We start from the raw sequence: 23,693 nt of genomic DNA, 5'->3' as shown, positions 1-23,693 counted from the left end.
ATTGAGGAACGGAAGGTGAAGAAAAAGAGGGGTAGTTTGTGCTGGAGCAATAATTTGCATGCAAAAGGCTTGTTCAAGGATGTGTAACTCAATGAATTTTGTTGGACCAGTTAACCATTGAGTTTGAAAAAAAAACGTGTTTTGTTATTGGCATTAAAAAGATAGCCATGTAGATTGTGGGAAACATTTCTTTCTCGAGCAACACTTCCTTTCAATCCTATAAAACCATGTTCGAAATCTTGAAAGACGAATCTCTTGAAGAACGACAAGAAATACGAAAATATCCTACACAACTCAACTTTGACAATTCCAACACCTAGAATTCCTGTTCTCTACGATGTTTCTCTATGCTGATGGAAAATGACAAAATGAAAAAATGTTTCCCACAATTTACGTGGCTACCTACTCAATATCACTAACAAAACCTGTTTTTCTCAAACTCAATAGCTAACCAGTCCAACAAAATTCATTGAGTTGCACATCCTTGAACAAGCCTTTTGCATGCAAATTATTGCTCGAGCACAAACTACCCCCTCTTTTTCTTCTTCTTCCATTCCTCAATCCTCGGTCCATTTGATTGTCATCGCCTCGAAACCTCGAGGTTTTTCAGCTTTGAAGTATGGGATCCATAACCTTCTCTTCTCCTTCTGTTTCCATCCCGAGTTCCCCGATATCCACCCCTTCCATAATCCTTGTTCCTAAACTCTTGGTAGTTATTATTTCATTCATGGTCGTTGTTCTCCCATGTGTTCTACTAATGTATATAGAAGTATTAAAACTATTCTAAGACACTTTATGTTGTTTTCATTCTTAAATAAATTTAATTCAATTATAGAATATAACATGTTAGTATTATTTTGAGTCATTAGTGTCTGTGTCTGTGTGTGTGTTTATATATATGTATACATATATGTATTATTTTGGAAGTTCTAATATTATTGATTATCATGGGTTTGGATGGCTGGGATCACATGTGACCACCCAGAAAATTAGTGTACCACATGTTTGCAAAAGTACATAATAATTACAAAGCTGCTCTACGAATTAGGTTCGTAAATTAATTCTTTTTGAACATCATAAATCATGACATGTGCACCACTTATTGCATGCCAAAAATTTGTACACCTTTGAGAAAATAAAATTGAAAATTTCACCTTTAAGAAAAAATAAAAAAGAAAGTTGGAAGTACATTATATTATTATACCCACGTTTTAATTTCTGAAAATTTTGGTAATTTGTATTATGATATTTTGTAATGTGCTTCTAATATCATTAAATGTTAAATAATTATCTTTTTATTCTCGAAATTTAATTTTTTTTTTTTATAAATAACATATTAATTTAGTGATTATAATTTTTATTTTATATTTAAAAGTTACGAATTCCAATCTGACTGTTATAATAAAAATCTATTCTTCTTATCAACAATATCATCATTAATTCATATTATAAATTTTTTTTCCTGCTATATGTAAAAACAAAAATTACATATAATACATAAAAAAAATATATTGGAGAGAAATTTCAACTTTTAACAACTATCCCAACTTAAATTTTTTTTTACTTTGATTACTAGACACATAAATTATATGTAACATATAAAATTTTACGAGAAATTATAATAATTATTTTTTAAAAATTATATGTATATTTATATATTTGTATTAAGGATCATATAAATTATGAGATGTTAATACATTCATCTATTTAGGAACCTAAATGTATGAGAATTCAATGAATGTAATTATTGAAAAAGTTCTCTTTCTTCTTATGGGTCTTGAAGATTAATTTTAACTACCAAGTTTGATAACATTTACTTTCATCTAACCACCATTTAAGATTTGGTAGTGAAGTATTTAGAGATTTGGGTTTTCAAAAAATTTTAAGAAAGCAATTATGAGTACTTCTCAAGTTTAACTCAATAATTTAATGTAAAGTATATAATATATATATATATATATATAAAATAATATGAGAACCAAGTTAATTTTTAAAGAATTTTAAAAATATTTTTTATTTAATTATTTTGATATAATTTATATTTAAATAATTGCGAACTAGTTTTTTTTTCGATTTTGATTTCTTTATTCCTTTTTTTTTTAAAAAAGTTAATCGGTAACATTTCATTGATTAATGATTAGAAACATTACTAAAATTTTGATATTAATGATGTAATTGAGATTAAATGTGATTTAAGAAAGTGAGATTCTTTAGACTTAATCATAAACTCCTTTCAAATTCCTAATCCATCATTTTCCGTATCCAATAAATAAAACTTTAAAAAAAAAAAACCAAAATATTATTTAAATTTTTCCTGGCTTTAAAAAAATCTATTTATTTAATTATTAAAATTAATTTATTTATTTTTCCCATGACGTGCTTTATTTAATAAAAAAAATATTTTTTAATAAAAAGAGAAGACTTGTACCATTAGACTTTATTGGAGGGGGGGGAAAAAAAAAAAAAAAAAAAAAAAAAAAAAAAAAAAAAAAAAAAAAAGAGAAAATTCATCGGAGATTTTGGACCAAGACTAAGTAGCCGACAAAGTATGGGTATTTTGGTAATTTCGCAAAGAGCAACTGTCGAATACGAGGGTATTTTCGTCAAAACGACGCAGTTTAATCAATCATGGTCTGGGAAATTACACTGTTTACGGTTCCTTCGTATTTTTTTTTTACTTATTTACTATTAATTTTTGGTTTTTTATTATAAAAATAAATAAAATTTCTTCCTTATGCTTTCTTCTTAATGCTCTGTTTGTTTGCTGCTTTCACTGTTTGAATCTGAAATTCTTTCGTTTTTCGTTCTTTTTTCTTTTCTTCGTCTCAACCCAATTCTTATCTTTCGCCGCGGATTTGCATTCCGAGCAAAAGGACAACGCTTTCTCTCTTTTTCCTCTCCTTTTCTCACCTTCTTTGAATCTTCCGAGAAAAAGAGAAGGGGAGGAATCTGTAGCTGGCGTGGAGTGAATTCAATACAAGTGAAATTAGAATTAAAACCCGAACTCTGTTTTGGGTTTTTCGAGTTTATTTTTGATCGTGCTGTTCGCAGTGGAAAATGGCGAAGCGTGGATATAAGCTGCGTATCTTTTTATATATATATATTTTTTTGTGGTGATTTATTGCGATTATCAGCTTGAATTTAGCTTTATCTGAACAGCTCGTAGCTAGGTGAGTAGATTTTAGGGTTTGTTATTGATTTCTGTTCGTGTATCAGCTTGTTGGAAGATAGAGGGTTGAATTTTAGCGCGAAGTGAGCTTCTTTATTTTTTATTATTTATTATTTATTTATTTATTTATTTATTTATTTATAACTCTGTTTAGTTGATCAGAGAATAGAAGGGGAAAAAAAATGAAAGTTAAAGCTTCTCAATGTCGATTGTTGAGTAACCTGTATCGTTACAGTTTACAAATGAGCTCAGTTAGTTTGTCATTATACATTTTATCAGTAACCAAACAAGTATTGGTTTCTGTTGATGTTTATATTATTCTTTCTGGGTTCTCCACTGGGATTTGTGTTTTCTTGACCGAAATGAATGTAGAGGAATTTGTGGCTCATACTACAAATGTGAATTGTCTTAGTATTGGAAAGAAGGGATGTCGGCTTCTTATTACCGGTGGGGATGATTATAAAGTAAATCTTTGGGCGATTGGCAAGCCTACTTCTTTAATGGTTAGTTTATATCTTTCTATTATCTGCTTTTCTTTGAGTTTTAGTAACTTTCCTTTGGGTTATTAAATTTTTTTTTTTTACTGAAGATAGAATGCTAACTGCATCTAATAATCTAATTAATGTAATTTCAGCTAGATCAGCTAATTAAATTAGGATCATATATTTTGTGTTGTGTGTTATATAAGGTCAAAAAATAGCAGTTCATGGCTGAATTCACTTTTCAGGATCGGGTGCTGACTATTGAATAGAATTGAGAGTCTTAGTTATTGGTTTAATGCATTTTGTCCAAATATATTTTGTTTTATTTAATGCTTTTGGTTGTGCCTGTTTGGATGAAAGAATAAAAACATATTTGGGTGTTATAAACAGAGCCTGTGTGGCCATACAAGTCCAGTTGAGTCTGTGGCTTTTGATACTGGAGAAGTTTTGGTGCTTGGTGGAGCCTCTACCGGTGTGATAAAGCTGTGGGATTTGGAAGAAGCAAAGAGTAAGTTGGTTGATTTCTCCTCTCAAGTTATTAGTGAATCTTAGTTTAAACAACTTATTCTATTTCTGTGGTACTTCAAATAAGGCAGATTGTTTTGTTTGATTTGCCTATATACGGCATCTAAATGAATAAATGATGGTCGATCGGATTAAAACCCCGTATAAAAAATCTACGAGCATGTATAAACTGAGCTGGAGGCTCTTGAGCCTTTCCATATAAAGCAGAATTTATTGCACCGGGAGTTAAAACTGCTCTATTTAGTTGTAAAAACTATTAAGATCTTGGTTAATGTGTTTCTCCTGATGTGATAATCAAGAGGAACAAACTCACAGTTCTGGATATGTGTTCATTTAAAGTATTGGAATGGGCAGATGTTATTTACGGTCTGCCAACTTGTTTACTCTACTTGCCATTCTTCTTGAAGTGTAGTGGTTCGTGGTCTTACCGGACACAGATCTAATTGCACTGCTGTTGAATTTCATCCATTTGGTGAGTTCTTTGCATCTGGTTCCATGGATACAAATCTAAAGATTTGGGACATCAGGAAGAAGGGATGCATTCACACATACAAGGGTCATACTCGAGGAATTGGCACTATTAGGTTCACTCCTGATGGTCGTTGGGTAGTTTCTGGGGGATTCGATAATGTGGTAAAGGTAATTATTAGACTGCAATATCACTGTGAGTTATAGTAAGCTGATTTTCCTCCTTTAATCAATTTATCTTGTCATTCTGAGTAGGTGTGGGATCTTACTGCTGGGAAGCTCTTGCATGATTTTAAGTTCCATGAAGGACCTATCCGTTCAATTGACTTCCATCCCCTCGAGTTTCTCCTTGCTACAGGTGAGTATTTCACATGTGATTCTAGTTGTTGGCTTGATGCCTTAACTAAAACTTCCTTCTTTTTTCCCTCCTTTCTCCCAATCTGTGTTATTTTAACTATTATAGTGTTTAATACTGCTAGTTAAACTATAGAATCACTTATAGAAAGTTTTTAATACCCATCTCTCTCTAAGTTTGTTGTATATAATGGTGTAAGATATGTTCTTTGGAGTTGCAATAACATGAATTCCCATATTTTTTTATGTGGCTTATCTGATTTAATGTGATGCTCTACCTAAATCTGTAGAGTGAGGACCTATGGTCCTGAGATGGTAGAGCAAAAAAATTACGGCTATTTCCCCTTTGGTTCGTTGTATGCGAGACATAAAGTAGTCTGATAAAGCTTCTGTGACATCAAAATAATACTTCCATTTATGGACTAGAATTGGCTGCTGTCTGGGTTTATTGCATTTCCATAAGTCCTGATTTCTCATAAAACTATAATGATATTATCCATTTACTAATAAGTGATATTATTGTGTGGATGAGATCTTCTGGTTTGAATTTGATAATCAACTGTGTTATGATTGTGGCATTATTATTGCCCATTTGCTTGGTTTGTTTTTTTGTATATAATGGTGTAAGATATTATCCATTTTAACTAATAATTTTCAATTAGTTATTTTCCTTTTTCTCCCTCACCAGATCCTTTTTTCCTTGTCTGGGTTGGGGGCGTGGCAGGGTTGTTCAATTTTGTTTGCTGTTGACTATGTTAGGGTATCTGAATCTAACAAAGAGAGTCAATTAACTTGCATTTAGTGGAGTCATTTAAGTTGTTTCAAAGGCCTAACTATAAATCTATTATTACTTTGTGCCTCTTTTTTTGTTTCATCTGGTTGCCAATCATTTGTATTCTTGTCTTTTTATTCTTCATATTTGTATGGTTTGCAAATTCTTGTGTAGCTCATCATTAGTAGGCTCTCAGCTCTAGTAACTTGTATGTTTTCCAGGTTCAGCAGATAGAACGGTGAAGTTCTGGGATTTAGAAACCTTTGAACTGATTGGATCTTCCAGACCTGAGGTGTGCAACTTATTTATTGCAACTCTGTGCTGCTTGATGATTTAAATTAACAAAGAAGTTCTGCTAAAAGCAATAGTTTTCTAACATGTATGGCATTTAACTTGAAAGACAGAAGATAAAGGAATTTGACACAAGTTAGAATGTTTCTCTAAATTATAGTCTCTTACAGTGCTATAAACACTGAAAAGGTCAACATCCGATTGATGTCCAGATCTATGTTCGGCATATTATAATGTTGCGTTGCAAAAGCTTTCTGTAAAGACATGCTTTATGTTTTCTTAAATTTTGATGCTAAAAGCAATTGGCTTTTCTTTTTTAATTTTATGCTTCCATAACCATTCAGAAAAGTAACCAATCTTGCCCTTTGAATTACAAAAGTAAACACTGGTTTGGAATTATGATTATGATGGCAATGGAATTCTCATCATGAGGAGTATAGAAGAGATGCACTAAGGGTAATTAAAAATTTATAAATAAATTTTCAAAAATAAAATTCAGGAAGCATGATGCACAAAAATCAAAGACAAAAATAATTGACATACACTAAAATTGGATTTCCTTTTTGGTGTTTCCTCATTGCATTACTAATTACTGATGTGATAACTCACTCTTCATCGCGCATCCCTAAAATAAACGTGTTTTGCATTTCCAGGCTGCAGCGGTTCAAACAATTACTTTTCACCCTGATGGTAGGAGTCTGTTTTGTGGACTGGACGATGGCTTGAAGGTCTTGATTATTTGCCCTTGAAAGTTAATGAGTGTATATATGGAACTGGAAGGGAACATAAATATTGGGTTTTTCATAATTATGAATTACAGGTTTACTCATGGGAGCCAGTAGTTTGCCATGACACAGTCGATATGGGATGGTCAACGCTTGGTGACCTCTGCATTAATGAAGGAAAACTTTTGGGTTGCTCGTACTATAGGAACTCTGTTGGAGTTTGGGTAGCAGACATATCGGTATCCAGTACTTCGCTTATTAAATCCCTACACATTTCAGTAACTTGGTGAACCTGAGTAGAAGTGTTAGTCTCTCAATATATATATATATATTTTTGCTGTCAGCTTATCGAGCCGTATGGAACTGGTTCCAATGTCGAGAAAACTGACTCTTTGGAGAGTAAGTTTAATCTCCTGGGAAATCATTCTTCAGAGAAAGGAGGGAGTGAGATTAGATCAACATCTACTTTGCGATGCATGTCTCCTGATTATGAAACAAAAGAGATAAAGAACATATATGTAGACTGTGAGTATCTCTGTTTTCCATTTTTTGACTCTTTGTACATTAGTCTGTGCCTGTTAGTCATAAAGTCTCATGTTTGAAGGTTTTCTTTACTGGTTTATATGAATGTCTATCACCAGCAGGGTCACATCCACAGGAGTGGAACATTAACTGATCCTGCAACTTCATATTGGAGACTTATTTTTATAAAATGTCGATTTTTACGAGGTGATTATTGGTTTCGGCACAGCTTGTTTTTTGTCTCCCAATTGAAGGGTAATAAAACTAAAAAATCTCTTTCAAGAAAAATTCAACAGAAACAGTCAGGATCTTTGCATTTAATCGATAATTTTTCTGAAAGAAAGATATAGTTAGCAGAAATCTAAAGGTCTTAAAGCATTACATATGCCATTTGTGGTGGAGGAGGATTGGGTTCCTTTTCTTCTGGCCAAAATTGCTACATTCATCTAGTATCGTATCTCTGGATGTCTTAATGAAATTACTTCGATAATCCCTCTTTGCTTTAACATAATTCACCAAGTGCCTTGAGCAGTTGAGTCTGCAGTGTGATCCATGCTTTCAGTAACTACTGTAGTCCAACTTGTGTCAGGAAATTAGTTTGTGCAAACACTGGCCTCAGCTGTTGTCTTTCTCTAACTTGGCTTGATTGAAAAGGAGCTTATTAAGTGATCCTTAAAGTTCATACTTACAAAAGCTGGAGCTAGGGGTTTGGTTTTCTAAATCAATCTGTGGTTAAGCCTAACTAAAGCTATAATAGAACTCCCGAAGATTTTTATATGTACATGCAAACATATAGTGAGCACAAAGATACCCATTGGAATATGGTTTGGATATTAAAATTAAAGGTTTTGTAATATATATTTTTCTGCTTTCTCACTTTTTAGATGTATTGTTTTTCTAATATGATATTCCTTTTTTGCAAAGCTTCTGGTGGACCTCCTGCTCCTGCTGTTTTGCGGAGAACAGGATCTCTGAATTCTTCAAAGCCAGTCCCATCATTGGATTCTGAGGAGATCAATAACTTGATGGCAGAGAAGAAGAGTGCTTCAGTAGGAGTCCACGCAAAATCTACTGGACAAGGAGTTAATAAATCTTTTACCATAACTACTGTTGTTCCTCGGGATATTCCTGTTGGGAAAGAGTCTCTTACTTCTGGAAAAGAATCTATCACCTTCTCAAGGACCAAACCAGGCATGCTATTAAGACCAGCTCATACGCGGAGACCATCAAGTACTAAACTTGATGTTGAAAAGCTGTCAGTTGCTGCTGACGGAACTCTTGGCAATGCAAAAAGTGAATCAGATAGTGCAATTAATCCAAAATCTCTTGTTTTGGAGGACGGAGCTAGAGAATCCTGTGATGAGAAGGTTTCTGATATTAAGAGCGTGACAGAGAAGTTTGAAAAAGTTTTATCACCACAGGCTCCCACTAATCAAGTAGATTGTAAGTAGTTCTTCTATGCCAGTGTTGCATGTTTACGGAACAACTCTGGGTAGTGTGTAATTTATTCTTCTAGTTACCTTTTCCTCCTCGCCTCCTTATTTCTCCTAAACTGAGATTATACTTATGATAAGTTTTTGATTGAAATGCCAAAATAAAATTCTATTTGTCCTACTGTTGTCAAGTTGCGACTCCTTTCCCTCCTTTCCTGATTATATTCCAAAGTCGTCAATCTTTTGCTTTCCTATTCAGATGTTATTCTTGATTTATTTTGTTCCTTTTATTAGCTAAATCACATGCTTGATTTATCGAGTACAATACGGATTGCTTTATATTAGATTTCTTGTTGTTAGGTGATGACCGCACCAAAGAGACAAACTCTGTTAAGTTCGTCAATGGAGGTTTGCCATTTCTCTCAGCTGTTTTAGTTTTTTTGATGTATACTAAATGGGGGTTGATTATTTAGCAATTACCATGTTTGCAGTTGCAGTTGTTCCTGGACGGACACGTACTCTGGTTGAGAGATTTGAAAGAAGAGAGAAATTTAATGCCAATGAAGATAAAGCAGCTGATGTAACCCCACATCAGACAACTATTGCAACACAAAATCAGTCAACTAATATGATAACAAATGATACAATTTATTCAACATCAATCCAACCGAGTATGACAGCAACTCCCCCAAGTAGTATTATGCAAAATCAGCAAACTATCACGACCCGAAGCCAGGCATCTAATGTGACATCAGAACCAACAATTTATGTGACATCAATTCCACCTACAACACCAAATCAGGCGACTAGTACAGTACCAAAGCAGCCAACTGGTGTGGCCCTGAATCAGCCGATTACTATGACCCGGAATAGATCAATGAGTATGACCCGGGAAAGGCCAACTAGTATGATTCTGAATCTGGCCACACATGTAACACCGACTCAGGCAAAGAATATGATGCACCATGTAGTACCTGAAAGGGATACAATACCAACCACACTGGTAGGATTTTCCCTCAAACAAACTTTGCCATATTTCCAAGATTCTTGTTTTACTTCTTAGTTGAAAATTCTACAAGCCACTCATCCACTTATCTAAAGCATGCCGGTCATCTGCTTCTTAGCTAAAAAATGTCTTCTGAAACCCAAGTATCAAGCTGCAATTTCATTTTAACAAATAAGTTTTTTCAGTGTACACTATTATTATTATTATTATTTTTAAATCTTTGATGATGAGCAGAAGGGAGCAGATCAAATTTCTGGAAGGGACTTAACGACTGCTAACAATGTGGACCTTACTGAAAGTCTGATGCAAACTCATGATGTATTCTTAAGTACCCTCCGGTCCCGGCTGACAAAATTGCAGGTAAAATCAGCTGGAGATGTATTTTTGTACTGGTTTTCTGATTGCGAGCTGATCGTGGCCACTCTATATCTAGCAGTATAGTATCCGCTTGCATTGACAAATTTCCCTACCCATATTTCTCTGGGAACCTGAAATATTAACTTAAAGTGGTTCATCGTGAACTTTCAGGTTGTAAGACATTTTTGGGAACGAAATGATATTAAAGGAGCTATTGGTGCCCTGAGGAAGCTGCCAGACCATTCTGTATGTATTTATTCGAAAATTCCATATTTGTTCTTAAGTTTGTTTTAGTTGTTCCACCTAGTAACTGGAGGTTTATATTGTGTGTCCTTTCTTCCTAAATATCAATAATTGCTGCAGGTTCAAGCAGATGTGGTCAGTGTCCTAATGGAGAAAATGGAGATTCTCACGTTGGATCTATTTTCTTGCTTGCTGCCTGTACTTTCAGGCTTAATAGATAGCAAGACTGAAAGGTAACTGGTCAATAATATTCTTACTGCCAGTTGTAGTATATAATATATGGGATTTTGTTCCATTTTATAGCAACCACTTCCAAATCTGGGTTGTGAGCTCCTGTTAGAACCAACAAAATCTGATTTGACATCAACCTTTCCGAAAAACATAAAATGAAAACAAAAGACATAAAAGGTCTAATCTTACATATAATAGGACAAGAATAACTAATGGTATTCTACTAAGACTTAGTATGTACAGTTTTAGTTAGCATCTGTTATAACTCTTCTAACAGGCTTGTACGTCTACACTGTATAAATACCAGTTCTATACCCTTAATAATACATGAGAGAATTCATTCATAATCTGCATATTACCCACTTAGCTTGGAGGCCTGGTAGGATAAAGATAACTAATAAATATTTTGTCAAGACTTACACATGGTTTTAATTAATAACCATTTACTAGTTTGATAGGATTGTCTGTGTAAACTGTATAAATATCGGCTTTATACCCGATGATGATACATGAATTTATTCATTAATAATCTTTTTTCATATAACTATCCAATTGCCTAGAAAAAATGAGTATGGAAAGATTGATGAGTAGATCAAAGTCCTTCACTGTTTTAACATTTCAATTTCAAGACTGTTTTCTTTTCTTACTCCTATTTATTTTCCATATGCATCTGGAAAGGTGTCTACCCATTTTTGTTTCAAGGGCTGCTCATACCTACGCACTCTGGCAGGAGAGAACAAGATATTTGTCATTTTGAATTTACGAGGACTAATAAACATTTGATTATCTTAATTCTTATATAAATATTGTGAATGTCCAGGCATGCAAATATTTCTTTGGAGATGCTCCTGAAGCTTGTGGCAGTCTTTGGCCCAGTTATAAGCTCTACCATTGCAGCACCTCGAGTTGTCGGTGTTGACCTACATGCTGAGCAAAGGTTACGTTGATTAGCTTTAAGACCTAGATTTTGCTTTCAGTTTGCTGTAAAATTAAAAAAGTTGTTCAATGACTTATTCTTTCCACCCAAAATTCTGAACACAGGTTAGAATGTTGCAATCAGTGCTTTATGGAGATGCAGAAAGTTAAGAAAAATCTTCCTGAACTTGTAAGGTTAGCTCACAATCTTGAATTGTTAACTTTACCCCTGAAGGCTAAAGGTATCTGACTAAACTGCTGCATAAATTTTTCACTAGTAAAAACAAAATGCTCGAACTTTAAAAATAGATGCATAACTTTTCCATTGGTGAGAATTTTTATTTAACTTGAAAAATGAATAGCTATTGGAGAAGAGTGGATAAACAACATGAGTTCCCCGTGGAGATACCTGAATAGCCACAAAGGATGAGTGAGCTCTTAACATTAGTTGCCAAATGCTGAGTGGCTGAAATCCTTGTACTTGTGCGAGAGAAAGTGATCTCGACATTCTAAAACTTCTTTCCTGCCATCACATGCACAAAGACTCCTACTCAAAAGGGTTTCACATGCTCACATGTCCAACAAGGAAAGGAGATAGGTTTAGTCGGTTAATGCTTTTGGTATTGTGATTGTAATGTCCAATTATAGCGTGTGGCTGTTTTAATTTTTGCCTTGGATAATAGGAACACAATTGGATTAGTTGTCATTTGAGAGAAGAGAAGAGTGGAAGGAAGAGAGAAATAGAAAGAGAAGGCTGTTGGAAAAGGGATGACTAGAAAAGCATTACATGGAAGAAAGAAAAATTTTGAGAAAGAGATGATAAAGAAGGGATGCTTACCGAGCCTGCAAAAAGCTATTATATTTGTATTTTTTTTAAGCACTTGAAAGCCGTAAAAATCTAGTTTTATGCAAAACTAGTAATACCATAATCTGTTCTACTGAAAAGCTGTACATACAACTATTCTATATGAGGAAACCTCTTATGACATATAATGCAAGTGATGTCTTCGTATGACTGCACCAGTATGTCTAACTTCATGCAAGTGTCTCCATGGATCTTACTGTCATGTAGATCTGTCCACTTATCCTAATCATGTCGAACAAATTACTGTTCTAGAAACTTTCAGTTTACCTTTCGGGGCAGATAATTTTTGAATTACCATATTCTTAAGCCGCATTCTTGCATGTCAAAAATCTTCTAAAAGATTTTCTGCTAGTTACATGATACAAGTTATAACTGCTTGTTTCCAAATTCCATAGAGATGGTATATCCCTTAGAAGCTTCGATTCCATTGTCTTTTATTTAATTATATTTGACAATGTTCTTTGAATCTTATGCATTTATTGCTTTCAAGTCTTGACCTGGGTTAGCCTGAATGATCATGGAAGCAAAAAGAATAAATTCTTAAGTTATTCTGCAGGAAGGGTGGTATGCTGGCAAAGAAAGCTCAAGAATTGAATCTAGTTCTTCAAGAATCGTAGTTGACCGTGCCATGCATACAAGATTTTTTAAAGTGCAAAAGAGTGGCCTAACCAGACCGGTACCCTCTAACCGGATATGTATATGATACAAGAGGCTTTTTTCTGCTACACATTTCTCATACCTCACAATTTTGCATTGCAAATCCCTGCATCCTGCAGCTGGCTACTTCTTTGGAAGATACAGAGCGGCATCTAGAATAAAGAGTGAGGTCATCTTAGAAGAGAGTTCATCCAAAGAATGAAAGTACCATCATTTGCAGCTGTTTCAGCTGTGTGATCTTGAAGATGGAAGAACTCATCATCCCATTCTTAGCGATCTGGTTGTACATTGGAACTCGATATTATGATTCTTTGATATTACACAGAAGAGTCTTGTCAGCATTCTACTCTTTGTATGAATGTAAGTACTTGCAGGTATATGTGTACTGAAGTTCTATCAGTGAAATGAAATATGTATAAATTTCTTCAAAACTGGTCCACCACCTGTACTTTCTCTTGCATTATTTCACTCTTTAGAATGAATGTTCATCCAATTGGTAAACCATTTTTCAAGAACACAGATTCTCTCAATTAGCACTAATTAAAAATTCCCAGTTTACAAAAATTAAAACCCAATGCTATATTAGGGAATTAATTTTGGCTTTTACCTTATCTAATTTTTCTATATATTATATTATACTAAAAAAAAAAAAAAAAGTTTAATTAATGGAAGAAAAAAAAGGAGGAAAAAGGGTTTTGTTAAGGACTTGAGGGGCTTAATAGTAAAATCGATATTTTATAGGGATATAAAATATAATTTTATTTTTGAGAAAATAATTTTATTATTATTAATCTGATAGCCCAACGCAGAGGCACAGAAACCAAGAGTGGATTATGCCGAAAAGGGCGTCGCCATCTCATTAAAAAACGACACGTGGCAAAAATGCAACGTGGCAGGAAAGATGCCACGTGATAAGAAAGGTGGCATGTGGGACCTCCTATAATACATTGTTGGCCACATTCTGCATATGTGGTTGGTACAAGAGCAGGACACGTGTCTTCCTCAGGGGCCTTTTTGTGGGGCCCGCTAATTGGCAAATCAGAAATTTATAAGGACGAATAAAATTTTTAAATTAATCGTAATTAACAACTTGATTAACGTAATTTAAATATTATTTGAAAAAAATGTCGCAATATGTCTTAAAAAATTAATTTTTTGGTCATTCGACTATTTTATTTTATAAGCTTATATTTCAACTTCAACATACATTTATTTATATATAATTATGTCAAATATATATGACTATTCAAGGAATGACAATTTTATACAGGGGATAAACTTATAATCCACTTTGATTTATAAGTCAAAATAAGTAACTTGAGATAAAATAAAATAAATAATATTTTTTATAAATAAATTTAAAATAGTACTTGAGTTTGAATTATTATTTTTATTTAAAAATATCATAACATTTAAATTTATTTAATTAATTAACATCGATAAAATGAGAAATTATATAATTATAATTACGATTGATGAAGATGAAAATGTAAATTTTCAGGAAGAAAATTGCCAATTCCTAAAATACTAGATTTCATTATGATATCTAATTTGAAGATAATTTTTTAATTTTTATTAAATTAAAAAATAAATCATTAATAATTACGGTAACAATAATAAAATAAAATAATAATAATTTAGATAAAAGAGTACTATTAAAAAACTTTGTAAGCATGTAACAAAGTGTAATTTTTTTATTAAAAAAAAATAAAAAATGTAAATATAAAAAATATGTAAGGGTATAGGTGTAATTTCAAAAGAAAGAAGTGGATATTGTAGGGTGGCGAAAATGAAGGCAAATCCAATCTTGCCAGCAAGTAGAGACGCCCCTTGGTTTATTAAGCAAATCCAAAAAGAAAAAAAGAAAACTTTTTAACAAAATTATATAATTTTTTCTTCTTCTTCTTCTCTCTCTTTCTATATATACATATACATATATATATATATTGTATATAAACACAAAAACCAGATTCCTAGTCTTTTCATTTTCCACGATTTTCTCCCTTAACAAACACCATTTTTATCTTTTTTGCACGTTAAATACCATATCTTTACTAACCAAAAACAATAAACCTTCTTGTTTTGCTATTCTTCTTCGATTAAAACCCTCTCTAGTGTAGAATCCGTCAACCCCTTGTCTTACGCTTTTAATTACTTTTTCTTTTGTTTTTTCTTTAGCAGGAAATAAATAAATAATACCCTTTTTGAAAAAATTAAAGAATATCAAGAAAAAATAAATAAATAAAAAAGAAAACACCCAAAATCTCCTGTCGTCTCTCCCGAAAAAAAAAAAAAAAACCGCCTTTACTTACCTACCCTACCCTAAAACCGCCTTTATCTCTGCCTTTTACAGTCTTTACCAGGTTTTCCATTTTACCCAGAAGCGGTTTCTCTTTTCACTTTTCTTGTTTATGTCCGAACAAAGCCCCTGAAAAGACAGAAGAAGCTCTCGGATTCTATCTTTTTCTCTTTAATTTTTTTTTTCTGTCTTCTAGTTTTGGGTTCTCGTAATTCGAAATCGCGGGGATGGCTAGAGTGCGCCGGGGGTGCGTTGGATAAGGGTGGTTGGTTGAAGGCGGTCCACGTGGAGGATGGTGGTGGTGATGGGAACGGAGGTGACGAGGAGGTGGGGCACGTGGGAGGAGCTGTTGCTGGGCGGAGCAATTCTCCGGCACGGAACCCGAGACTGGAACGTCGTCGCAGCGGAGCTCCGGGCGCGCGCCACCGGTCGCCCTTACACATTTACTCCTGAGGTTATTGTTTTGATTAATTAATATTTTAATTATTTGTATTTAAATCCTAATTAGATACTTTTCTGTTAAATAATCCCCCAAGTATCTATTTTGTCTTCATGTTTGGATTGCATGAATTACGGATTTTTGAATTTTTTTTTTTAACTTTTTAAATATAAGATAATATATTAGTCTTATCTCCAATGAAATTTAAGCTCCTAAATATGAACAAGAACATGAATACCCAATAATGGACTCGTGGAAATCTAGGTAGATTTTTGAAATTAATGTTTTTAGTGTTTCTTAATTGTTTTTTTATTATATTTTAAAAGGGTATATTTTTATAAGTTTTGATCATATTGAAATTTAAACTCGACAACATAAATAATAGATTGGTTGAAATTTAATTAAAATTTTGAAATTAATGTTTTAATGTTTCTTAATTGATTTCGATTATAATTTGAAAGTGTATATTTGTATGTCTCTTAAATTTTGTAAAGTCAAAAGTTCTATAGCTTTTCTAGGCATTCTAAATGTCCAAATTACCCTCCAATGAATGTCATATTTCTCTTCTTTTACAAGGAGCTTGTACATTTCTGAGTTATGTTAAATATTTTTAATTTAATTTTAAAATAAATATTTTACTTTTTGAAAATATGGTTTTTTGAGAAAAAAAAAAAAAATTGTGTTATTAAATAATTTGGGTCAAATCATACACAATTATTTCTAGATAATCTTTTGCATGAGGTGGGCCGTGTCATTATATCATGAAAAAGAATTATTGACATGGATTGGAAAACTAGTTTGCATGAAATAAGAAAAGGGTCTCATGAGTATGTAATTAGAAAGTTTGGAATTGTTTTTGCATTTTGATAATTATATAGATGAAAGGATAGGGACATGCATATTTCATGAACTTTTTTTTCCTTCCCTTCATAGCCTTTGAATAACTGTTTATGCATGCATTCAACATATATATATTTATATAGAAAATTCAGAACATATATGTGTTTATACCAGTCTATAACTGATTCGTTTTCACGATGTAGCTGTACTGAGTAATTAATTTGGCTGATTAAGATCCTTTGAGTTGTTTCAACCATGTAGACTCTTGGGCTTAGTTGTGGCTGCTGCTTTATATTCGACTTTTGGTATTAGACATCGATATCTTTGTTGTCTTTTACTGCACTGAGAAATAGCTTTACCTCTGATGTAGCATAGACTTCTCAGAACATCTCCTAAGTGAGACTTCTTTATTTTATACATAATTCTGGTCACTATGCTCACTACTTATGAGATATATGGCCTTGTTAATGTGAGATGGATTAGGCTCCTGACAAAAGTACCTGTTCATCTTCCTTCAGTCGAGCGTTGTCTTAGGTGACTCTACCGGAGTTCAGGATGTGTTTCCACTCAAGCATCCCATACCTTTCTAAGAGATCCTTATCATATTTGTGCTTACTTAAGAAAAGTCTTTCCTTGGTTTGCTCAACTTGAAGACCATGGAAATGTAATAAGTCACTTAGAACTTTCATTTGGAAGCATATTGATAAGTTGGGTCCAGTTTCCAAATTTCTGCTTCATCATATTCAGTTATGATGAGATTGTCTTGGTGGATTTATGTGTTGCCAACTTATCATCTCTGGCCTTGATGAACAAGCTTGAGTTGGCTGGTACCATTGTGAAACAACATTGGATTAGAACTCTGATATCTTCCTGTATCATGTTCTTGGTACTTGCTTTAACCCATATAGTGCCTTCTATCGTTTACATGCATAGCTTGGTTGAGTTTTTGCTTTCAAATCTTTGAGGTTGCTCCATATATATTTTCAATCCAGTTCTCCGTGTAGGAATATGTTCCTTACATTCATCCGATAAAGCTTCCATGACTTATTGGCAGCTAATGCCAATAAGACAGGTTGTGGTGATCTTCACTAATGGGCTGAATGACTAGTCAAGTCCATGCTAATGTGAGAATCCACGAGCCACTATTAGAGCTTCAGATCTTTCAATAGCACCATTTGATTTGCTCTTTATTTTATAAACCCATTTGCATGACATGGGGTTTACTTCAGTAGGTCTTGGCACCAATTCCCATGTCTCGTTTTGTTTCAAGGCTTCTATTTCTTCTTCCATAGCTTTTCTTTATTCCTTACCTAAGAATAAGAATACCTTCTCACATGTGATTGGTTCTTTTATTTTCTCTCCTTCAACCACTGTTGCGTTGGCACACTTGGGATCTGGTCTTTGTTGCCTTATAGATCTTCTTGGTTGGAAACCAAGTTCCCTCACTTCTTCACTCCCTTGAATCTCTGTAAATTGTTTAGGCCACACATCCGCTGATGTTTGTTGATCTACTCTTGTTCACCAGGAAGATAAATCCATTTCAGGTGACTTCTTGCTAGCCTCTTCAGTTTTAATTTTTTTTTTCGAGGCTTTTCTTCAATATCCTTTGTATTTGGAAGCATTATTGCTTGGCAGACCACCATAACAAGTTCTCGTTGAACACCATATGTCGAGAGGTATAACATATCCTTGTTACAAAATTGCAACACTTCCACTATTTTCTTTGATTATCATAACCCACGGATATGCATCAAATCCTCTTTGTCAAACTTAATGCAGTATTGATTGGTACAAAAAACCTAGCAAATGTATCTAAATATCAGAAAATGAGTTACTGTGGGTTTCGTTTCCCATAACTTCTCGAAGGGGAAGCAAACTCCATTGTTGTATGTGGTAAGCTGTCCTCGTGCATTTTGCCTAAAAATTGAGGTGGCACGTTCTTTGCATGCAAAATACTACTTCATATCCATGCAAGATGTCTACTTTTGGAATCTACTTCTAAATTTTATTATGGAGTATGTGGATCCATTGCCTTCTAATCTTGCAGTCTTCTAGATATTGTGAAATGTGAATTATATTTTCTTCCTTTATTGGTATGAAGACACTAAATTCTTTGACTTATTTGATTTTCAACCTTTTCCTTGAGCCCTTAAACTTAAGGCTTCTGATTTTCGTTCAAAAGTTCATCCATATGTACCTTGAGAAATCACTGATGAAGGTTATCATGTATCGATGCCTGATGATAAATGATTGCCTTACATGACCAAATATGTTGAATGGACCAACTCGAGAGGCTTCTTTACTTTATATTTTTCCTGTGGTAATTGATGTGCTTTATTATACTGGCAACCTGCACATGCAGTGTCTTCACAAATCTCCAGTTGAGGAAGTCTCTTGAGCATAGCTCTTCACCATTACCCTTAGTTTATGATAGCTCATACGTCCCGAGTGTGCTTGCCATAAATTATTATCTTAATTTTCTGAGTCTTATCTAAGCTGTTTGTGCTGACATTACAGAGACTACTCCAATCACTTTCCTTCCACGATTGGTGAAGTAGTTGGCTATAGACTCCTGTATACTTTCACGTTTTTGGGTCCAAAGGCCATGTAATTACCTGAGAATGTGAGTTGTGGTGCTGATATCAAAGTCTTCTTCATCTTGGGCACATGGAAAACATTTTCCTGCTGCACTTGTTGTTGGCTAAATCGAAGCACTATGACCAATACTTTTTCTTTTTCTCGGAGTGATTGGTAACTCTGAATTATTGACTGTAACGACAACTCATCTTCCTTTATAATCGAACATGCTTAGTCTTTTTGTTTCTCTCCTATCATTTAATTAGAGCATCAAGAGTCTATTATCCAATCACCATTGCAATTAATTAATCTATCACTCACCAGAACAAGAATTGGCTCTTCTTCAGGCTCAACCATGGAGGAGATTGAGAGCTCTTAGTTGCTCTTTTGCTTGTATGCTTGGAGGTCCCATTCTTTTTCGCTTTCATTTTGGGGCTGTGTGGATGTCACACTGTTCCCTTCTACTTTTCTATATGAGCAGCCTCAAGTATAATGACCTCTTTTACCATGATTATTACGTTTATTGTTCTTCTGATTGCGTCATTTGTCTCTGGTCGCTCTGGTTGGTTATGAGATCCCCTTGCTCCTAGCTTTTTCATTATCATTTTTGCTGTGCTTGTGAATTTCCTCTATTTCCTTTGTTTCTCATCCTTGCAATCACTTGATGAAAAGAGCTTTTCTTCTTCTTTAGTTAAGAAATTAGACATTTTTTGTCTAAAGCCTCTTTGTTAGCTAACAAAGTAAGGATGTTCAAGAATTTGATGCCTAATGTCTTGAAGTTACCAACAGATTCTTGACACGCATCATGATAGCTCTCTGTTTTCTTCCTTCCCTTTAATTAATAAAACCTGTATTCTTGACATATCTTGAACTTTTGCATGTTAACCTCAACTTACTAATCACTATGAAAGTTGGTTTGCTCATAAAAGCAATCAGTTTTGACCATGTTAACGATGATTTGGTCTGCATGATAGTCGAAGAGCTTGATAAGATTTCTTCCTTTATTGGACTTTTTCTATAAATGATGTTGTCCTACAGATTTTTTTCCTACATTGTTCTTTACATTCATTATCATAAAAGTAGATCCTGATTGCAGGTGTGTAAGGCCAAATATGAAGACTTGCAACAACGTTACTCGGGATGCACGTAAGTGAACTTTCATTACTACTAAATTTTGCTTGATTTTGGCTTTAATTTACTCAACTCATGAACCATTAGTAACATGGGAAGTCATTTCTTATGTTTTATACAGAATTTATCGAACCTTGTGAATAATTTGATAAGCATGTAAATTTTTTCTTGCATGGGCAGCACCCTCTTGGTACCTATAGCAATATACTTCACTGTTTATATTTATAAAAAGGAAGTCATTTCCATTTTTTTCTTACAACCAGAGCTTGGTTTGAAGAGCTAAGAAAGCAAAGAATGGCTGAGTTGCGAAGAGCTTTAGAGCAATCAGAAGACTCAATTGGGTGAGTAATTTACTGCTATCCTATCCAAACTTGATAAGAAAATATCTTTTAATGAATCTTTTTTATGAAAGCAGAAATGATTTAAGATTATCTAGAATTCTTTTTGGCATAAATTTTTGTACTTCCTGTTGAAAGTTATGTTTGAAACAAATAAATTTATGAAAACATTAAGAGATGGATACACAAATGAAGTCATTTTTTAGCATTCATTTTTTTCCTAAAATAGTTCTGGTTATCCTCCACATCTTAACATTCTGTTGGTTAGTGGAGTTCCTTTAAGTATTAGATATAGAAGAAAATTTATTTGCTTATTGCAGTTGGCATGTTCATAGGTTGCAGTTCTTTCATATGTATTGCAGATTACTCATTTTTCAGTTTCAGGTCTCTGGAATCAAAACTTGAATCCTTAAAAGCTAAAAGAAAAGAAGATTGCAATGTCGACTATGATTATAGTCAAACAGAATCACCAGTGCCATTTCAAAAATCTGAGGGTGTTGAATATACCAGTAAAGATACATCTAAGGATCTTTTATCTGCTGGTAGTTTCACTGAACAGACCCGGATAAACTGGTCGCCAGAGTGTGAGGTTCCAGCTGCAACAGCTGCTAAAGCAAAAGGGATAAAGTTGGAAAGTTTTCCTTCTGAAACCGAAAAGGATTCGAGCAATGATAAGTTAGTGGAAACTGTATATGGGGGTCAAGGGGTTACCGTAAAGAAAAGAAGAGGGAAGAGAAAGAGGAAGGATGTCAAGGAAGCGAGTGTTGGCGAAAGTGACTTTTTGGGCCCTGCTACTGATGTCCTTAGTGCTTCAAGGGGTTATTCTGGTCAGATTGCCAAACCCTCTGGTACTGATGATCAAAGCCGAGGTTCAAGCCAGGGTGGGACGGATGATTTAAAGGGGATATATGATTCTATTGTGCAGCATGAGTGTGCTTCTGTTTTCTGCCGCAGGCTTGATAGCCAGGTATGGAGTATTAAATTTTAGGCTATATACGTTATAAATTACTTTTTCTTCTGCTTGGTTGCTATTTTGGTCACACAGGCATTAAGTCTAGTATGGTGAATTTGATCGTATTAGAATTACAGAGTAGGTTTTCATTGCAGGAAAACAAGCTTCTCGATTCTCATTTAACTGGATTCATTTCTGTTTTGTACTTGTTTGTCACAGAAGAGAGGAAGGTACAAGAAAATGGTCCTTCGGCATATGGATTTTGACACTATAAGATCAAGGATTAGCAATGGTTTGATCGTGTCAGCGAAGGAGCTGTTCCGGGATATGCTGCTGGTGGCAAACAATGCATTGGTCTTTTATTCCAAGAACACTCGCGAACACAAATCTGCAGCACTTCTCAGAGACGTTCTCATTAAAGCTTTCCGGCATCATTACAAGGACTGCAATACCACCAAGGCTAGCACTCCAAACCTGCTTTTGATCTCAACCATGCGGAAACCTCCTGCAAAACCAAGAAGCATCCGCACTGTCAACCAGAAACCTTCGAGAAAGTTGGCAAATGATGCGAGTGGAACTCCCAACGGAGGTAAAAAACAATTCAGTGCTGTTTCTCCTCCATCAATGGAATCTTTAGCCGCTACAAAGAAGGCTTCTGGTTTACCAAGAAAAGCTGGGAATCGACGTGGCAGCCCAGGTGCTGGAACTCCTACAAGAGGACGAAAGAGATGCCTAGCTAGGTGACTTAGTCTGTTGTAACCTCGAATGTTCTTGTTGCTCCTCCATGTTTAAACCCAGTTTTAGTCCCGGTTATCTTTGTGAGAGAGAAATATGGGTCTTGCTGGGTGTTTTTTATCCTTGATGTTTTTTGTAGTCTTGTAGAGTATTTTGTGTATATAGTTTCTTTTTCTGTTCTGAATAATGCAGAAGGAAGTTGTAAGCCAAATCCTGAAATTCTTTTTTAATCTCATTTTTTAACAGTGCATATTGCATCAAGCAGAAGTGAAGATTAGCTCCAGTAAATTTGATGGAAATTCATAATCCATTGGCACTAGCCAAGGTAGAAAATTTAACCAAGGTATTAAACTTAGAGTGGTAATTTATTTTACTCGTGTTTGAGCCACGTATTAGTTTTCGATATCTTATAAATATTTTTATAGTTCTTTTCGTGTACTCGTATAAATTTTTACATTTCGTAATATATTTTTATGTATTTGAATTTAAATTTTTACGTATACTTAGTTAAAATTATTATAATGACATCATAAACATTTTTTTTTTATTTTTTATTAGTCTTGTATTAATAATTAATTTAAAAATACAATTATTGAGTCTTCCACTAATACATCCATATACAACATCCTCAATTCAACCTTTTCTCGCTTCAATTTAATATTTAATTAATCATTTTTTAATAATTAATATTTTTGGTTTCTGAACTTTTTTTATTTTTTATATATATATATATGTATATACATATTCTTTCATACCTTGTTCTTAAATAATATGGAATTGTTTGTTTATTCTTGTGTTGGGAATAGAGGTGTTTGTTTTTCTATGTTACTAATTTATTTGTTTACAAATATTAAATTATACATAGACCTAGTGGTTTAATTTATTGAGGAATATTTTTATACCCCCATTTTATTATATATATATATATATATTATTGAATCTATGTGCTCGATTGATTAAATAACTACAATCTAAATATAAATATATATGTGGGTGTGTATATATATATATATATATGTATTATATACTGATTTACTGTTTTCAAAAAAAAAAAAAAGGAATTTTGACTGTTGTCCAAATTGTTAAAAAAATATAAATTAATTAATAAAATGCCACAAGTCTTTGAATATTTGAGAAAATTAAGATCAAATGATTGTACCCCCCACGAATCAGCATTATGGTTTAAATGTTAAATATACAATATGATATATGAGATACATACCGACTTAATTATATCATTTTTTTTTAAATTTATTTAAAGTTAATATTTAATTAATTTTCTTTTGTAAATTTATTTATTAAAATCATTAAAAATTTTAGAAAATTAATTATATAATTACCATGTAGGTTAATATGCTCTATTTCAA

The 23,693-nt window shown here is 33.5% G+C and overlaps 2 protein-coding genes across 6 annotated transcripts; both read left to right on the top strand.

Moving 5' to 3' along the window:
• Positions 1 to 2,732: 2,732 nt before the first annotated feature.
• Positions 2,733 to 13,446, top strand: LOC110817751 (katanin p80 WD40 repeat-containing subunit B1 homolog KTN80.1). 4 transcript variants are annotated; one of them, XM_088207263.1, is made up of 19 exons: positions 2,733 to 3,082; positions 3,542 to 3,672; positions 4,042 to 4,159; positions 4,589 to 4,815; positions 4,900 to 5,002; positions 5,992 to 6,062; positions 6,715 to 6,789; positions 6,882 to 7,025; positions 7,131 to 7,311; positions 8,233 to 8,751; positions 9,102 to 9,149; positions 9,233 to 9,744; positions 9,982 to 10,107; positions 10,276 to 10,350; positions 10,468 to 10,580; positions 11,399 to 11,515; positions 11,620 to 11,683; positions 12,915 to 13,034; positions 13,135 to 13,446. In XM_088207263.1, exons 1-19 carry the CDS (start codon positions 3,058 to 3,060, stop codon positions 13,174 to 13,176), a joined length of 2,811 nt encoding a protein of 936 aa, XP_088063389.1. In that variant the 5' UTR covers positions 2,733 to 3,057; the 3' UTR covers positions 13,177 to 13,446. The 4 variants fall into 4 exon arrangements, 3 of the variants coding, with proteins under 3 accessions (XP_088063389.1, XP_088063390.1, XP_088063391.1); XR_015813244.1 differs by having other exon boundaries at positions 2,734 to 3,082; positions 11,620 to 11,688; XM_088207264.1 differs by having other exon boundaries at positions 2,734 to 3,082; positions 11,620 to 11,688; positions 12,915 to 13,446.
• Positions 13,447 to 14,940: 1,494 nt separating this feature from the next.
• BRD4 (bromodomain 4) lies at positions 14,941 to 22,587 on the top strand. Of its 2 annotated transcripts, none has more exons than XM_088207766.1 (5): positions 14,941 to 15,768; positions 20,267 to 20,316; positions 20,565 to 20,642; positions 21,018 to 21,606; positions 21,811 to 22,587. In XM_088207766.1, the coding sequence occupies exons 1-5, from the start codon at positions 15,607 to 15,609 to the stop codon at positions 22,333 to 22,335; spliced, it is 1,404 nt and encodes a 467-aa protein (XP_088063892.1). In that variant the 5' UTR covers positions 14,941 to 15,606; the 3' UTR covers positions 22,336 to 22,587. The 2 variants fall into 2 exon arrangements, with proteins under 2 accessions (XP_088063892.1, XP_021902248.2); XM_022046556.2 differs by having other exon boundaries at positions 14,953 to 15,768; positions 21,024 to 21,606.
• Positions 22,588 to 23,693: the final 1,106 nt, after the last annotated feature.

Source organism: Carica papaya, chromosome 7 (genome assembly GCF_054855325.1).
Source record: "Carica papaya isolate Zhongbai chromosome 7, ASM5485532v1, whole genome shotgun sequence".
Lineage (NCBI taxonomy): Eukaryota > Viridiplantae > Streptophyta > Magnoliopsida > Brassicales > Caricaceae > Carica > Carica papaya.
The sequence above is the reverse complement of the archived record's forward strand: the minus strand, read 5'-3'. Positions and strand labels throughout refer to the sequence as shown.

Excerpts from the sequence above, each read along its gene's own strand:
- BRD4 (XM_088207766.1), top strand. The coding sequence starts at position 15,607 with ATGGTGGTGGTGATGGGAACGGAGGTGACGAGGAGGTGGGGCACGTGG. Across the intron at positions 20,643-21,017 it reads CAATCAGAAGACTCAATTGG|TTTCAGGTCTCTGGAATCAA; the intron begins GTGAGTAATTTA and ends CTCATTTTTCAG. Across the intron at positions 21,607-21,810 it reads GCCGCAGGCTTGATAGCCAG|AAGAGAGGAAGGTACAAGAA; the intron begins GTATGGAGTATT and ends TGTTTGTCACAG.
- LOC110817751 (XM_088207263.1), top strand. The coding sequence starts at position 3,058 with ATGGCGAAGCGTGGATATAAGCTGC. Across the intron at positions 7,312-8,232 it reads AAAGAACATATATGTAGACT|CTTCTGGTGGACCTCCTGCT; the intron begins GTGAGTATCTCT and ends TTTTTTGCAAAG. Across the intron at positions 13,035-13,134 it reads AGAGTGGCCTAACCAGACCG|CTGGCTACTTCTTTGGAAGA; the intron begins GTACCCTCTAAC and ends TGCATCCTGCAG.